General features: G+C 37.8%; 1 protein-coding gene across 36 annotated transcripts in view; it reads right to left on the bottom strand.

The window, feature by feature from the left end:
• The window catches only part of ESRRG (estrogen related receptor gamma), a 616,791-nt gene that overhangs the window by 11,526 nt on the left and 586,085 nt on the right, over window positions 1-19,180 (bottom strand). For all 36 annotated transcript variants that reach the window (XM_077887012.1, XM_077887030.1, XM_077887042.1 and 33 more), the window contains one exon: window positions 5,445-5,714. In XM_077887012.1, the coding sequence (XP_077743138.1) occupies window positions 5,445-5,714 (270 nt within the window). The remainder of the gene's footprint in view (window positions 1-5,444; window positions 5,715-19,180) is intronic.

Here is a 19,180-nt window from a genome sequence, read left to right as displayed (position 1 = left end):
ATATTTCCCAATATCATAAATGATCTGCACCATGCTAATGACCTTTTTGCAAGGGATTAGTCATTATCTTAAGATCTATAAATGAAAATAATGTTATATTATGTCATTCCCTAGAAGTAAAGCAATTATAGAGTATTTATATACTTAATATCCATCCAGTTGGAAGCACAGAGACACTTGCAGCAAATATTTCTTACACTTTGTTCAAGGCATAGTGATCATTTAATATGATAAGAAACATTAAAAACCCAGTTATTTCTTACATAAAAATTTGAGATATCATTATATATATGAAATAAAACCACCACCTACTTCAATTCAAATATCATCTTAAGCAAAATTAATCTAAACAGTGATGGCAGATTTGAGCAAAAAATAAAGAAAAATAGACTAGGATATGGAAAAATCTCATTTTGATTTCACAGAGAGTATTAATTATGGTTTGATATGAGAAAAAGTTAAATATAAATATCTACCTGCCACAAAAGACCCACCCATACTTATTTTTTATTAAATCCTATAAAGGTAGTAAACATTTGTCTCCAAATCTTTTTTGTCACTTTGAAGAGTATTTTGTTTTTTTCTAAAGATTTTATTTATTTATTTATTTATTTATTTATTTATTTATTTATTTATTCAGACAGAGAGAGAGAGAGAGAGAAAGAGGCAGAGACACAGGCAGAGGGAAAAGCAGGCTCCATGAAGCGAGCTTGATGCAGGACTGGATCCCGGGTCCCCAGGATCACGCACGCCCTGGGCTGAGGGCGGCACTAAACCACAAAACCACCTAGGCTGCCCTGAAGAGTGGTTTTATACTACTGTAACTACAAGAAGACAGCAAGATAAAGTGAGTGCAAAATTCTAAACTAAATTAAAAGTACTAATTTAGATTAGCAGATGTAAAATGGCATTGGCTAGTTTTCTGTGTTGATCCTTTTATAGACATGCTATATACTTATTTGTGGAATAGAAATAGCTTATTGATAGACAGAGACAGAGGGCCCAACCCTCTGCTTTATAGTGGCCACACATCTTATCAGCTTGCTTCAGTTACCAGTAAAAATTCTATTGGATATGTCTCATGTCTACCTCACAGGCACATTGCGGAAATCAAATGAGAGTCCCAGCAAAAGCTAAAAAAAAAAAAAAAAAAAAAAAGTCTACAGAAAGATTCTAAAAAAAAAAAAAAAAAGATTATCTCTTGATCAATATCTAAAACTATGTTTAGAATATCAAACCAGCAAATTTAGTCAAAGTTTCAATACAATTATGGTTGAGGGCCCAGGAGATACTCAGGGACTGAAGAGGTTTTTCCACTTTTCCACTAATTGTTCAGATCCATGAAGATGTTAATATTTCTATGTTACAAATTCAGCAAAAATATACACATCACCACACACAAAATAGATGACCAAACTCACTGCCTTCACTTAAAAGTAACTGACATAAAAATTTTAGGAGATACTGTGTAATTCACTTGCCTCATTTTACAGACAAGAAAACAGTTATGTGATTAAAGCATGCATTCGCAAAGAAAGTGAAATTTGGAATTACGAAGTAGGGGGAATCTCTCTTTTTTGGTAAAAACAAATACATACGCACATAGTACATAAGCAGGTACATAACATATTCATGATACTAATATTTCACTGGGGACTTATTAAGAAAAAAATATCTAGAAAGGCTACCACAAGGGAGTGATAACGAAAAAAGACCAAAAAAACACAAGGCCAAACTTCCATAACTAAAGATGGTCCTCATTCCAGTCTCCTACGGTAATCATAAACTTTCTATTCCTTGAAATTGTATCACAATTCTACACACCAAACATTTGTCCTCAAGAACAAAATACTGTCAAGATGTGGTTAATAATTACTTATAGTTTGAAACTGATGACCAAGATATTACTTGCAGCTTAATATCAACAGATTCTAGAAGTATGGTGTAGAAATAAAAAGAAAAGTCAGCTTTAAGTACATAGATTCTGTTTATTCTTGAATGGGTTGGGCTCACAGGGCTCCAGGATGGGGGCAGGGCCAGCGACACCACTAGGGCTGTGGGTGGCAGCTATGAAGCTGGAGGGTTGTGATCTGAGCAAAAGAGAAAGACCAGGCTACAAGTAATTCTTACTCTTAAGCTGCTTTAGTTTTCCACTGTATAAAAATGAGTATATTTCCTTGGGGCCAGTGATAATAGTTTCAAACAAAGTCTTAAATGTAAGAATCAAAAACAAACAAACAAACAAACAAACAAACTGAGAGAATAGAATCATGTGATCTAATCTTACCCAACATGCGAGGAGTAATATTTCACTAAACTTTCTAATCAAGACATAAAATTAATTATAGATGCATAAAAGTCTCCAAATGGAAAGAATTCTAGAGACAAGTCTGTAATTTCTTGGTGTACTGATGAGATAACTGGGGCCTAACAATTATAATGCTAAAATTGTGACTTAGGTTTTTCTTTTTAAATTCAATTGCACGGAGATCTATCAGGTAGGCAATAATTGCCTAAGAGATAGATGGCGCTCAAAAGTAAGAAAGTACGTAGTTTAAGTGAGCCTGAGAGTTTTTTACCTTCAAAAATAATTGAGGCAATTATTTGGGGTTTCCAAATATTTGAATGTGAGAATGACAGTATCAGTTTATAATATATTGGGTTTTTTTTTTTTTTTTTTGCCCTTTCCCTCAAGAGAGGGAAAGTACTTCCAGTGGTGTTGCTGGTGCTGTAACCCTAAATTCACATATGCCAGAAACAGAGCTACAAAAATATATGAAAGCTATTATCAAGAAGACAATTCCCTGTTTCCTGAGCATAAGCACAATATTTATAGTTATTGAATAGAGACAGATGTTTAAAATAAGCTGAAATTTAGATTAATGAGACATGGGCTGTTAACACCTATAGCCATAAAGGGAATGCTAAGAAATCTATAAAAATAACACTAAAATAGGATTTTTTTTTTCACAAAAACTCACTTAGGTTCATCTGAAATTTCTAAATACTAAAAGAAAATCCATGACCTTTTTACGGAATCTTTGAAAACATTTTTCATATTGATGTATTTTTAAACAGTTTAAGAATCACTGGATCTAAGGAAGAATGAATCTACAACTTCATTGCTGCCATCCAAGTAATGGTCAAAAAATGGAATAAAATAGTATCGTATTGACAGTATGAAAAAATACATTTTCTGAGTAGTTTATCCCATGCTAAAATGGTGGGAGGCTTTGGGGGTTGGGTGCATGAAAGAAGGGTCATAGTTATACAACACAAGGAAGGTGGCATAATTTAGATTATCAATACCATCCTTACTCTTTTCTCCTTTATTATGGACTCTGATTCAATTTGTCTTGGTATTGAGAAGCTAAAAAAAAAAAAAATTTACAAGCACTTCCAGAGAAACTTCGTGACATGGAGAAATTTCCTGAGAGAAATTAATGTGACTCACTACCAGTGTAAGAGAAAAAAGAGAGAAGGCCTGTTAACTATTTCTGGCTTTAAACAAGCAAAGCAAACTAACGAGTTCTTTAAAGACTTCCTAATCACCAGTCATTGCTCTAAAGTAGGTCACTTCCTCCTTCTAACAGCAGAGTCTGTGGGATTCGAATATTTACATATCAAAACATTAATGATTTTACTTCCAAACAACAGACGGAAGTGCTGCTACTAATTAATTCAGGTATCTAAATTACAATCCATTGCCATAAAGTATACATCTGACACCTAAAATGGTAAGATTTTAGCAATTTTGATAAAATTTTAGCGCTGCTCAGCACTCAGGATTAGTTAATAATTTAAAGAAGCAGTACGTAGTATGAAAGACAGAAAACATGCCTGCTGTATTTTAAAAATAACCAAGTGCATGTTTTCAGTTGGAATCACTATATGACTACCAAACAGAAATCCTTCCCAAAACCATTGCTGCAAAATTTTTCATCTGATTATGAGAGATGCTATAATGTGATGTCCATGCAGACTAATAATAAATTCTCGGAAAATTTCTCTCCCATCTCCCGCTTTGGTCTTCTGGAGAGCCAGACAAGGGGTATCTGAGATGTTTGCATCAACAGTGCCACTTGTCATAAAGAATCCTATGTTACAGTTTCACAGTGGGGGGTAGGAAAAGAGAGGTGAACGAATGGTGTGGTAAGCAATTAAAAGTGTGCAATGCTAAACTCCATTATGAAGACAAATAGGAAAGTACAACTTCATTGTTGAAAACAATTTCCCTCCTCTCAGTCCAAGGATTCATGCATCAATATTGTAGATGAACTGTTAATTACAAAATCAATTAAAAATTATTTCTAAAAACAGTCACGCGTTCCCGGCTCTCATGGGGGCAATTTGGGCAGAAGGGTCTCATCTCACTAGGACCGCGCCAAATCACAAAGTCGTCATCCACAAGTAAGCAAAAGCAATCTGGTTTTTCATTTTTCAGCGCGGCTGAGCCCAGCCTGAGATTGATCGTCACATATGGCCCCAGAAAACAAACTGTCAATACCTTGAATGCTGCAGAATTTGAACAAATAGCCGTCCGCCCATTCAAGCCACTCATTGCATCCCATTTAACAGATTTTATTGACAGTTTCCTTCTTGTAATTAAAGGGAAAACTACTGGCCAGCAACCAAGATAAAGTTCAAAGATAGGGTCAAAACAAAAGCAGATGGAGGGGCACGGTGTGACTGTCAATGGTACATAGCATCAGAGCATGTTATTGACACGCAGGTATCTAAAGATCGGCACGTCATTAAGGAGGGATCTATCCTGAACTATATGCAAATGCTAAAAGAGACTTAAGACCACAATAAAGCATTAGGAGAGGCACAAAGGGAAAAGCAACAAAGCAGCAACGATTTTTTACTTATCAGAGGTTGCTATTTTAGTACATTTTGGTTCAAATGTAAAGACTGCTTATCCCATAATTCTTAACCCTTACTGCATAGGTGGTACCTTTCAGAGAAACATTCCAATAGGAGTTGACTTCTAAGGAATTTGAGAATACACGAAAACAGAGTATTCTCTGATACCTCAAATTAAAACCAATACTGCATATGTTTTTTTTTGCTAATTGCAAAATATGCATTTATGGGGTGGGGGGGATGGCTTCTGTGTATCCATAGCGCACACTTATTTTCACTTGTGCCTACAAGACAACAGAGGTAATTTTGTCCTGAGAGTGTCTATTACACTACAAGTTAGGAAACGCACAGATTGGGGGGAAAAGTTTCACCGCTTTCAATAAGTAAATCTAATAAAAATAATTCAAGTGGACTTTTCCTATCCCTAACTCTTCACTAGAAAGCTGTAATGACTGTAATTTTGCTGCCTCGTACGGAATTTACAAGTGGGTTTTAGCAAATCCGTGCAGGAGGAGTGGAGGGAAGGGTAAAACTAAAATGTGAAAAAAATGTAACAACGACCATGTCAATATGCCAACCTGAATTAGCAAGAGCTATTGCTTTGAGGGTGACAAATTCTTCTTTCTCCAGCTTCATGCTCTTGTATTTCTTTACCAGCTGCAGGATAGCATTATTTAGGTCAAGAAGGCCTGCTAATTTGGACTGGTCTTCATCCATTATATAATCATCGGCATAGACAAGTTCATCCTCGAATGAAAGAGATCGGTATACGACACCAAGGATCAAAATTTCCATCCAAGCACTCTGCAGAAGGCTCATCTGGTCCGCCAGGGACAGCGTGGAGAAGCCTGCATGGGAAGATGGGCAGATCAAGTTACTTTAAAGCCCTAATTTCATAATGCAACATTAGTTTCATATGGTAGTCGGCTTCTGCATCAGTGCTCGAAATTATGCTGAGCTTTGATCAGATGCTCTTAAATTTTCCCCTGATCACTTTGCGAATGCCAGAGTAAAAGTCACAAACCAGCTCAACTTGTTGGTGTTCTTTTTTTTTATATAGGCTTTATGGACACAACTGAGGTGACTATACCAGAAAAGTAGGTTTGTTTGTTTCATTTCAGATGAAAAGAGTATATAGTCTTTTAAATATAACCGATTTCTGGCTGAAGTTTTTATAAATGTCTTCAGAAAGTCAGATTTTCATCCGCTTCATCTGTAGAAACTACTACTGATAAACAACATAAAAGTAATAAATAAATAAATAAATACATACATACATAAATACATAAATACATAAATAAACAAACAAATAAATAAATAAGCTCCCAAACAAAGGAAAACAAACAGTGTAGGCTCACACTGTAGAGTGCAATTTGGAAACATTTCTCTGTAATAGTCAGATGCTCAGTGAATAATAAGTACTCATATACCCAAAGGGCCTTCCTAAGTGAATATTTTGCACCCACTGATATATAATATGAATTCCTCTTAAAATGGTGCTTATTGGTATAAAAGAGAGTAGAATACTTGGCAGCCTGGCCTCTTCACCAAATTGAAAAGCCACAGTTTATTGTTCTTATTAAGATCCAGTTATTTAAAAAGTTAAATATGGAGGCAATAGGGTTCCATGGGTAGGATGTAGGAAGAGCCAGGTCCTCAGTTTAAATATTGGCCCCACTTAGCTATTGCTTCCTTCATCATGAGCAAGACAATTTATTTACACCTCAATTTTTGTCTTGGGAAAATACAAACTAACACCCAGCAAAATGCTAATTTATAATATGCATTCATTAAATGTAGCTATGTTAAATATTATTTTTATCTGAAATAGCTGGGTGACTGTTTCTTCACTAACAATCTGGTTTGAATTCACACATAACACATATACAAGCTTTAAGTTCCTTCTGAGCTTAAGAAAACATGCAAAAAAATGAAAAAGAAAGTGTGGTTCAACAAGCAAAGACGAAGTAGTACGATTTAACCTAGGTAGGAGTAAAAATATTTATTTATATCTCAGAGGAACTCGGTCTGGATCCTAAACGGAAGTTTTAGTGAAGATACCTGACGATCAGCCACGTACTTTTTCCAAGAGTCCTAGAACATAAACATTCCTTCAATCTTCACTTTGATTTCCAAGGTAACGCCCAGGGATCCCAAGGGTGAGCAACCACCCCTATGGTTATTGAGGACAACAGTACCATGATTTAAGATCCTGCCACCAATAATTCTATAGGAGGAGAAAATTTTAATGATGCAACTTATGAGATCTATTTTCACTCCTTCTCTAGACCCTACTACCCAAATCATAAATATCCACTGCCGCCCAATCTTCCTAGGCTCCTGCTTATGGTCATTCCTTTCGTCTCATTTTCATTCATATCAGATTGTTCACGTTTCACGTAATATTAGAAACTACTGTACAACCAGGAAAAGGAAATGATTTCCTGCCTTGTTGGTGAAAATGGTGGTTTCCCATTTGGCACCATGAACTGAAGTGTTTAATAAAATCATCAAGAGGGATTAGTCCAGCTTTTATTAAAGCGGGGATCTTAAGGCATGTGTAAAAAGCATTTATTTCATTGTTTATCAAGCCATTTACATATTACATGACGCATCTTGTTTTGAATTGGCTGTGTCAATCTTTTTTTCTCTTTTTCCATTCTATTCCTTTTTTTTTTTTTTTTTTTTTTGGTCATTGCATTCCGGGGTTAAATAAATTCCCTATCAGAATTAGAGATAGAACACTTGGTAACATTTTAAACAGACAGTCCAACGAGAAAAATAGTGATCCAGTCTAAGTAGGTTAGGCTCCATTTGCTTCGGATCTTGAGAATGTTATACTAATGACAAACAAACCAACATTGCTCCTTTTTCTATCCCCATCCCCAAGAAAAAAAAAAGACGTAGTGCAAATCCAAATATCCTACTCAAGAAAAGGGAATAGTAAGGATTTGTTTTGTAAATGAATTAGATGCAGAAAGACATGAATGATCCTCTAGAAAGTTATGAGCCAAAAGGGATGAGTATTTTCCCTTTGCCTTAGTTTTCTTGTTCCCTTTCATGCTCCCAAGCAGCAGTTTTTCTGCAGCAGCAGATGGACAGAGCATGTAGCCCGGAGCACCTTCCTGTGACAGCCCTATTCTCCCTCCCAGACACTGCTGTTAGTAAATAGATTTACACATTCTCCAATCTCCACACATCTTTCTGCCGAATAATTAAAAGCAGGATGATTAGTTTATTGAGTGGAAGGAGGAACTTTTTTATTGAGGTCCATCCACGATTTTATCAGGGCCAGCACTTTTACGGTTGTCAGGAGGATGCAGGCATCCAATTTTTCTTATCTGCCTGATTAATACAAACGCTGTTTCAGGACGCATTAATTAACAGATACAAATCTACGTTCTCATGGAAGGATCAATACGGAGAAGAAAAGAGGCATCAATGTGAATTTAGTGCTGATGATGGAGAAGGCACGCTATCGACAGTTACGTGGACGGAAACTTTAAAGTTGCACAGGGGCCCTTTTGTCCCTGTGATTTACAAATTAACAATTTTCAGCCATAACAATGTTTCACACATTTCTTTGGGGTTTAATTAAGCAAAAAAAACAATAAAATTTCATTTTTTTTAGGTTGATCCTGCAATCTGTTGGCTCTTTGTCAATGGCTCTGTGTATGTGTGTGTGTATCTTTCCTGTAAACCTAACTTTTTCCTTTCACTTCTTAATGAAATAAAAGGAAAAAGGTCAAAAAAATTTCTCTCTCTCTCTCTCTCACTCTCTCTCTCTCTTTGGTCAGGGAGGATGGGGATATAGATATAGCACAAAAGGTTTGACAAGTTTGCTTGCTTGATAGCCTCAAATCTGTTTCAGCTGATTAAAGGAAGTGTAATTTGGCAAAACGATAGGAAAAGGGGACAATCCATGCTTTACGGAATGTAAATAAAAGTCTGGACTTTTATCTCTTCTCGCTCTAGAAATAACTGAATCGCAACACTTTTAACCCTTTCCTACCACACCTCTGCAATCTGGAAGCTGATACAAAGAGCCCTCCTGCCCAAATGCCTGGGTGCCAGTGAAACAGCCTTGCTATGAGATTCTTGTGCTCACCTGGTCACCAAGGAAGCTGAATACATAATAGAGCTTACATTTTAATTCCACAAACTTCTTTTACCTGCTCTTAGAAGGTGCTCACTATACTTTACAGACATAACCGACATGCATAAGATAACATTTCTACCAGTGGACCTGAGCAAAAGTACAAAAACCTAAATGGCCAAGATCTAAATAAATTGAGTTTAACATATTTCCTAAAAAAACACTATTGCCCTATGGGTGTACGTGTGCTTGTATCCAAATGATAATTATCTGTGTGCACTTTTACCGGGAATTTAGTGGTGTTTTATAGCCATCGGGCTATGAGTGAGAGGTTCTCATCACCTATAACATTTAGCTACCTTTGGAGAGAAACCTCTCTCCCAAGTGAAATAAAATACACTTTGCAGCCGTGTCGCTCGAACTTCATGTTTTGTGCATCCTGGAATCTTAATCTTTGGTGTGTGACAGGTTATAGTTTTAAAGGTTCCGCCGTATTACAGCTTTTTAAAATACACTGATACCACTGCACATTTTTTTTTTCTTCCTCCCCAGCTATGGCCCATTCCATGCATATCGCTGACAACCCTGATCTCACTTCATCTCTGTCCTGGAGTCAGTGCCATTTAACGTATCTCAGGCATTTTGCTAGCAGAATGACTCTCTACCTTGACCCGCCGTTAAATAGCAGGTTTATCTGCAATCCAGTGTGCTCCAAATAAACCAGATGACAGTTGGGAATAACATCATTTGGAAGGATTGAAAAGCTGCTCAAGAGGCAGGTACCCCTGAAGTCACAGGCTTGAAGAAAGTATGTTTTGTGCCAACCCTCTTGCCTTCTTCCACTAGAAACTTCGGAGGCTGACAGTGGTGCCACGGGCACTTGTCAAGCACTTTTTTTTTTTATTTTTTTTTTTTTAGCCTGGCAAACTGATGCACTTTGCAGTCAACTTACAGAAAAGGCTAAGCATTCGAAAGTGTGAAGGGCAAAAAATATCTGACGGCTAGTCTTCAAAAATACACTTTCATTTCAGAAAGCATAAATGTTTATTTCCCGAACGGAGCGTTGCCAGAAAGAGGCTGCAGTGCAGGCATTTGGGTTTAACCCCTGCTGGGCATTTTTTTTTTTTTCTCCTCAGCTGCTTCCTTGAAACACAGCAAGCGTTGTAAATCTTCAGGGTGTCTGTTAATATCAGCTAATCATGGCATTGATTTGCCCGCTCACCGTTTTTGAATTGCAGTTTCTCTCTTCCACAAAAAATTGACAGTTTTCAACAAATAGCATATCATGCTAGAATTGTAATTATGCCATAATGACTCACAGAGAGGGCCAACGAAATTCATTGAGAGAAGCTGGGCGAGCACTGTGGCATTAGCTAGACTCTTCCTCTCCCATACAAATAAACCTAATGTTTCCAGGAACGAGGAGAGAAAAGAATCACCATGGCACTAAGGTTTGGTCTTAGCTTCCAACGGATCCACAGATGCATAACCCCCTTGTTTGAGAGCAACTTTATTTTTAACTTTTAACTTTATTTTAAGCCAGTTTGCCAGACATACCATTTGTTGTACGAGTCACAAAACACACAGCACATAGTGTGTGTGTATATATAATAGATAAAATTAATATATATCTATAAACATATAAAGATCTATTTTCTATTTTGCTTTTTAGAGCGATGGACTTTAGGGGCTGGCACTCATTAGGGGCTATAGTTAAGCAACTACAGATGGTCAAGTGCCAAAGCAGAAGCTGCAATATTCACCTGGTGCTGTCAGAAACATGTCATTGAAAACTTTTCTCTATAATGGATGATAAATATGATCTATTATGTTAGTACATAAGCATGAGAAACGATACCGCCAATATTGGAATCTTTCTTTTAGGCTGATCATAAACCAGATTTCAGTAATTCAGACTCAATCTCAATTAGTTTGGGTAAAAGACAAGAATAACTGACAAAAATGAGATAGCTCCCTTCCTTCTTGTTTTTTTTTTTTTAAAGATCTTATTTATTTATTTATTCATGAGAGATACAGAGAGAGGCAGAGACACAGGCAGAGGAAGAAGCAGGCTATCTGCCGGGAGCCTGATGTGGGACTCGATCCCAGATCCCCGGGATCATGACCTGAGCTGAAGGCAGACGCTCAACCACTGAGCCACCCAGGTACCCCTAGCTCCCCTTCTTGTAATTTGATCATATTTTAACATTTGTTGATCCCATGATAAATCTGTTTCTTGACCTCTGTTCTTATACTTCAGGTAGGATTCACAGAGATTTTATGAAACCACTATTATTTTAAAATAGTGGTTTCATAGGACAAATGGGAAAATCTGAAAGAACTCCAGTTCAAAAATTCTATGTGGCAAACTTGACCACCATCCATAAAACTTAGCAAACAGTCTAGGTAGTGGTGACAAATTAGAGGATAGAATAGAATCACAAAGTCAGCATCTATGAATCCAAGACAGAATGATCACTGTTAACTGAGTTTACAGGTGCAGTTGGCCACTAACCACTCATTCTGATTATGGGAATAGCCAGATAAATTTTCAATTAGCCCACTCATGGGCACCGAAATTAAAAACATGCCCCCATGGCATTGATGAAAGGCTATCTTTAGTAATCTGTCCTTGTTTCCAAGTCTAGCTTGTTTAAAAAAAAAAATAAAAGTAGAATAGCAGCTAAAAGAAAGATATTCCCAAGTGGCTACTCAGGAAAGCCTCAAAATGATGACAAGAGGGCTTTTTGTTTGTTTCTGTGAGTGTGGGAGGGTGACAACTGCCAACCCGCTTTGAAAGAAGGACTAGATATGGGGCAGGTAAATGTAAAATAAGAATACCGAGGATATCTAGATGAAGTGTACGGTTCCTCCCTGGAAATCCCACTTACCCACCTACTGCTGAATGACTACAGAAGACCTGAAAACATTCCTTTAGCTTTCCCCAAACTCCTTTTTAAAACTTGACCTCAACTTTACTTCTCCCATCCTTTCATCTAAGCCAAGAAGAAAGAAAAATTGTTGGAAGGCACAGAGAAAGGTACAGGCTGAGCTGCTTTAAAGGAGGGATACCTAATGGTTTTCTTTTCCTACGACTTTTATTTTGTACGAGTTGAAAACAAGAGAGCTCTGCCTGGAAAGTTTCCTTTTTGATGTGACAAAAATTTGTTTGACCATCAAGAAAAAAGGAAGTCAGTGCCATATAATGTAGGACTCCTATACAAAAAAAAATCTTATAAAAGGGCATTTTCAGTTTCACTTTGGGATTACATGGACAGGGAGTAGGAAAAAGCTCATTTTGAAGCCACATTTCTGGTTTGAAAGAAAAAGATCCTGTACTCCAATCTGACTGGCTCTATCCAATCACTGCTGGGACTGATCGAGAAATATCACAGGGTGTTAAGGGTCCTGACCAGGAGTCCAAAGAAGATCAATCCAGCCTGCACATCAGATATGCAGGCACTGTCTTCAGGAAATTTCTGTGTCCTCATTGAATTTACTCTAATGCTTGATTTAAAAATAAAGCCTCCAGGGGATCCCTGGGTGGCTCAGCAGTTTAGCGCCTGCCTTTGGCCCAGGGTGCGATCCTGGAGTCCCGGGATCGAGACCCACGTCGGGCTCCCTGCATGGAACCTGCTTCTCTCTCCTCCTGTGTCTCTGCCTCTCTCTCTCTCTCTCTCTCATAAATAAATAAATCTTCAAAAAAAAAATAAAGCCTCCAAAATAAATGCATGCTGACTCTACCTGAACTTTGAGGCTGACAGACATTTCCAAACTTTTAAAAGATCTGTGGGAAATAATTAATGTTGAATACCCCAAAGCTAAGGATTTATTGCCATTGAGTGATATACAAGGGAAGAGGCTAGTATGGGGAGCGGTGACCCAGAGATCTGGAGATCTGGGTTCTAGTTCCACCCACACTACAACCAATAGTGCTCACTTGACCACATTGTGGGTTGAACTATGTCCCTCCAAAAGATGTTATAATCCTAAATCTCAGTACCTGTGAAATGTGACCTTATTTGGAAATAGGGTCTTGGTAGATGGTCAAGTTAAGATGAGGTCATTAGGGGGAGTCCTAATCTGACTGTAGCTTCATTAAAAAGGGGGAAATTTAGACAGAGACAGACAAAGACAAAGAAAATGATGTGACAGGACAGAGAATACCATTTACAAGGCAAGGGATACTTATGGTCACCAGGAGCCAAGAGAGAGGCCTGAAACAGATTTTTCCTCACAGCCCTCAGAAGGCACCAACCCTCCCAACACTTTGATCTCAGACTTCTAGCCTTCAGAACTCTGTGACAACGCAATTCTGTTGTAAGCCATCTAGCCTGTGGTATTTTGTTATAGCAGCCCCAGCAAACTAATACAGACCCACAGTTGACACCTCATCTGTCAAATGTGAAACATAGACTGGACGCCTCTGAAGAAGCTTCCAGTTCCAATGCTGTATGATTTGGAGTAACACAGTGAAGGCACTGACATGAGGCACAAGGCTGTGTGGGTAATGGTGAGCAACTCAGATAAAGATCTCCGGGCTGGGAGTTAGTGGACCAGCATGGGGTGCCACCTCTCCCGCCAAGCAACCATGTAACGCTGAAGAATGAGTTAACTTCTCTGGTTCCTACTTTTTCATCTGTAAAATGAGAAAATGGAAAAAAGGTTCCGGAGGGTTTGGGCCAGCCTTACATTGTTCAGTTTCCAGTGGTTTCATTATAACAAAATTCAAATCAATTAATATTCAGGGCATCTATGGCAAGTGAAGCACCATGCTCAGACCCAATAGGATATACAAGATGAGTACAATATAATCCCTACCCTCTAAGATGTTACAGCACAGTAAAAATAAAGATTACAATGAGGAAAAGATGGTAGGTACCATAAGGAATGATCAAAGTATACGTACAGGTAAGGGAGGAAAGATCAGTGTCGGGTTGCGCACATCCTCCTAAATGTGTCCGTCACTTCTCTCCTCTCTGCCTCCCCACAGTTTTGGTTCAGACCTCCATCATCTCTTTTGGGATAAAGGGATACTAAAATCCTTATATCTGGTATTTCCTTCTTCCATCTTACCTGTGGCTCTTTTAAATATTCTTTTAAATATTTTATATTAAATATTTTATATTAAATATTTAAAAGCATTCTTTTAAATACGAACTCTGAGTATGCCACCCAGTGACCTAAATGCTCTCTTGCCTTCCTCTGTAGGACAAAACGGAAATGCTCTGGCACAGTATGGCATCTCTTTCACTATGTGGCCCTTTTCTTCCTTTCCTGCCATATTTCCTGAAAAATCCTCTTTGGGCAACTCCTCTGTAGACATCCTAGCATGTTGAAAACTGAGCGCATTTTCCCAACCGCATAGCTCTGCTACTTCCCAGATTAATGGCATCATCATCCACCTGCTGCCTCACTCCCAGGCTTTCAATGATCTATCACCAAATCTTCCCTTTTAGATTTCTGAAATCAAGTGCATATATTCCTTTTCATTCCTACTGCCATTATTGTTGTTCCTGTGTAGCATCCATGGGCACTGTTGTGAGCCATAAAATAAAATAAAAAATAAAAAATAAAGTGGAGCTCCAGGGAAAGACAAAGGCAAGTAAAGGAGTGAATGTAATGATGTGTCACCCAACAGACAGATCTCTCCCAGTGGGTCACCATGGTCTCTGAGATTTTAATAGTGGAGGCCTCCTCTTCCTTGTTCCTTGCTGTAATCCCGGCACTGCAACAATGATTACTGCCTAGCAGGTGCTCAATAAATACGTGCCAAATTAATTAGTGGATAATTCCTTAACAACTCATTGACTGGCTTTCAAATAGAATGGGAAACTATGTATGAAGATAGCATTCCAGGTGTCAGTCCCCTCCACTAGAAAGAAAATCTGAATATACAACAAAAAAATGTAGGCTCATGTTTCTTTCCCTAATTTAACAAGTATTTATTAAGGTACTGATTATATAAAGCTCTTTGCTTATAAGTGCCTACTATACAGTATATAGGATTTTCTTTGGAGTGACTTAAACTGTGATAAAGCCCTTTCTTAACAGCTAGTTCCTTTTTAAATTCATAATCATATGGCCTAACTGCTTTCTCTTATGTTTACAAATAACCATTCATAACAGATTCCATGATAATGTCACATTTTTATTATTTACAAGTATCTGTAACTAATTTCTCTACTTTTTCCTACTAGTATAACTATTTTGACAATGTGTGAATTTATTTCTGTAGCTATAGCTTTAAACCTCTGAAATCCTAGCCTCATCAAAAATGAAAACAAATGCCCTTTGCTCTCGTTCTACTTGCAGGAATAAAAAGAAATCTATGTCTACTTTTTTAACATAAATTCTTCAGAGATTCTACATCTAGTCTTTGTAAAACCCAAATAACTAGTAAAGGCACTTTCCACTCTAAAAAAAAAAAAAAAAATATTTGGCAAGCAGATTGAGAAATCTTGGGTTTCCTTGCCCTGAATCAAAAAACAGCAAAGAGGAGACATGCAACAAAAATGCATTCATACGGCATCTCCCTCTCACTCCATTTTAGAACAATGGATTCTCACTAAGTAAATACTCACTTGTCAGAAGTATTTGCAACACGACAGCCATGGAGCAGCACCAAGGGAGTAGGGTGCCTTCCGATTTTAAAGCAGCAAATGAGACGTTTACAAATAGCGAAGATGGTTCTTGTCGGTTATGACCTTTCACTGTGTCTGTCCAAGTAGGTGTTAATGTAATTTAAATGCCATTTAGACATGTTTCAGGTTTATCAAACTGGTTTGTGTATCCATTCCTATGTAATAATTTTGAAGGGAGCCGTTTCCACCTGCCATAGGGACAAGCCTAGCTGAAGACGGTCCTCTGCAAATATTCTGGGCAAGTAAAGGAAGATCCCTTTAAGTCTATAAGAAGTCAGGTTGGATCTTAAGGAAATCAGTCAGGAGGCCAAAAATACTTTTAGTAGGACACATGGTAGGTTCAGGTGATTTCTGTATGAACTCCCCCCACCCCCATTTTTCATACATGCTTACCTGAGAGTTTGGCAATTCTTTGTTTATGGGCAAATTATCTCCGTTGGAGATTATAGTTTTTTTCAATGAAAATACAGATATGGGCAGAAACACAAGAAGATAAATTTTGATAACATAAACTTTAGGATCATATATATGTTTTTTCACCATCCAACATTTCAACAAACTAACCAATACACTATTAATAAAGCATGTCATCTGTCAGGCTTCAGCAAGAGATAAATGTGCCTCTAATGCTCTCTAGAACTGTTAGAGAAACAAGCACAGCTGTAACTTTTGGTTAACTTTTTTTTTTTTAAAACAACAACAAATTCTTGGCATGTTTTACTTTCCTTCATAATTTCTAATATTGGATTTCTTACTGTTTCTGACCTAAATTGGATTTTAAATTAAAAGTGAATTTTTGTGTATTTTTTCTTTTGCCCACTTATAAAATTTAATAACTTTAAAAAAAAAAGATGAACTGCTTCTCTTGGGAACATTCAACCATTAAAGGAAATCTATAAATAGCAAGTTAGCCATGGTTGCTTTGTTTCTATTATATGTGATCCAGCATAATATTCTGATATTGAAGAATCCAAAAGCACATTCCACACACTAAATAAATTAGGATCAAAATATATATGTATATGTGTGTGTATTTTATATATATATATGTGTATGTATATATATATATATATATATATATATATATATATATATATGTAATGCTTTATCCAATCTAGTCTGATTTTGGATTAAATACTGCCTATCTACAAAAGGTGATAGTTCAAAGTTCCTCCCAGTGCATTTGTTTGCATCAATGAAGGCAAAATTGCAGACTCTAGAGCTCAGGTTATCTTTTTGTCACGTTCCCATTTGTGAAGGCCACAACTACACACATGTTGAGGTACAGAATGATGTTGGCATCGTGAAAACCTGCGTGATTTCATGAGCTCACCTAAGAACTTAAAAATGTCATGTCAGCCACCAATGGCAAAAAAATAGATTTGTGACCATCTCGTGTGCTTTCACTGAAAATGACCAATAGCTGGTTCTACGTGAGAGCTCTAAGAGAAAAATCACTTATACTTTCTAAATTAATTTTAAGTAGCATGCCTTCAAATCTTTTCAGATTTACCTAATTGGTCCCTTGATATAGAAACACAAATTCTATCAAGAGCACCAATTATTAAAGCATTGGTATTTGTGGAGTTAACGTTAACATCTCCCCTTCTCCCACTTTTACTAGTTACGAGCCAACAGAAAACAAAATCCTTCAGGTGTGCCTTTCTTGATTTTCCCACAATAGAGAGACACTATAACTCAGCGTCTCTAACCCGTGCCCTAGAAGGAGAAGAGGCAGGAAAAAAAAAAAAAAATCAGGAGGTCTTCTGCATAAAAACACAAGTTAAAGGATTTACAACACAGGCCATTAAAAACAAAGTGTCATATGTATTCATGAAAGAACGTAGGAGAAATATGTTATCCATGAGATGCATGTCACAGATATGAAATTACAGCATTGCTGACCCTGAAACTCCACATTCAAATAATATTAGAAAATCCTCACTATCTCTGCTTAAAGACCTGGGCATAATTTGTGCTCTGGCCAGCAGGCAAAAACAGCTTCTCTGAAAATTTCTAGTCCCGAGAGTTCGGATTTAAAGTCAGGCTCCCACACTATTTTTCTCTGTGGCTAATGAAGATCTGTTTACGAATATTTACTCCCAAGTTCACGGCTGGTGTTTGCTGGCTCAAGCAGAGCTAAGTCATTACGGCTTGGCATACGTTCCACTGGGGAGGCTACCAGTTATCTTCTCATTGACAATAGAGGCAACCCCTTCGATTCCTCTCTGCCTTCCCTTCTTCCCCTCTTCACTGCCCTCAATTTGGATAACCGGCCAAGTTAAAACAAATCAAAAACAAAAAGCACGGAACAGCACAGCTCTTGGAATTCCCAACCGCATGAATGCAGAGTCGTTATCAGGAGTAAAAGGCTGCCTCTCCTATTTACCACGGATGCATCACATACAAACCAAACCTGTGCCTCTTACAATAACTCTTGCGGAGACAGAGTTCCATTCAAAAGTAGAATGGAGGAGGGAAATGTAGCTGCGGGAAAAAGCTCTCGAGCCATAATTCCTCCCCTCCCTAAATGAACAAGGGCACTCAGACACTGCCCCGGAGTCTCCCTGCTTTGATCCCTTGCAAAGTGTATTTATCGTGGTATCCCACCTCTCCTCTACGCCGTGACCGGTCCCTCCCATGTCACCGAGATCCTGCAAAAACAGATCCAGGAAATCCTGGAAATTCCTTTATTAGGCTGATTCCAGGAAAGAAGCACAGAGAAATGCCAGTATCACTGTCCCTGGCTCAATCTGTTCGCAAGTTGCGCTGTTTGCTAACTCGTTCTGAGTAGCATTAAGACTACCTCTGCAGGCGGAGGCTCTTCCGTCTGCAACAGTCCAAAATGAAAGGGGGGGAAAAAAGGAGGAAAAAAAAAAAAAAGCTGCCTGATTCTAATACACCTAATTAGCCATCGGCAGACTCTTAATTGCATACATTAGGATGATTCCATAGTGGAGATTAATTCTAAATATACCCAAGCAGCTGGTTAAGATGCCATGGATTACAGTGTGGACTGTACTTTTCCACTTAATTAGATATCAAAATTAAGCAGCAACAAGCATTTTGACATAACGGGGATCAAGCCGCTGCTTGGTATCCCAGAGCTGCACTAAAGTGACCGCTAAACAGAGCCGCACAGATGGAGAGATATTAAATGCCGCACTGGAAAGTAATTTCAAATAATAAAATATCAATATTTACATTTTAATTACCCCTACTGAGAGCCGCTCTGTCATTTTCACTATTGCCGACGCAGCAAGGGGTAGTGGAATGACATTGTGGCTCTGGCTGCAATGACTATTTTGTTTCCATTAAAGAATGACAAGTGTTTTAGAGGCAGTGACACTCGGTGTGTGAACAAGAATGACAGCAGATCAGAAAATTCCTATTAAGGGACTAAATGCCTCAACAAGAGAATTTACTCTGAGCAGGAGCTCCTCCTCGAAGCACATAATCCTTTCCAAATTTTCTGCTGAAAGTTTATTATTGGGGATGCCCAAGGGAAGTTTTAGTCTCCCGTGAAATATTTAGATCTCCGAAATGTTGTATGATGATTGTCAATTTAAAAACA

Source organism: Canis aureus, chromosome 38 (genome assembly GCF_053574225.1).
Source record: "Canis aureus isolate CA01 chromosome 38, VMU_Caureus_v.1.0, whole genome shotgun sequence".
NCBI lineage: Eukaryota > Metazoa > Chordata > Mammalia > Carnivora > Canidae > Canis > Canis aureus.
This window is presented reverse-complemented; position numbering and strand designations above follow the sequence as displayed.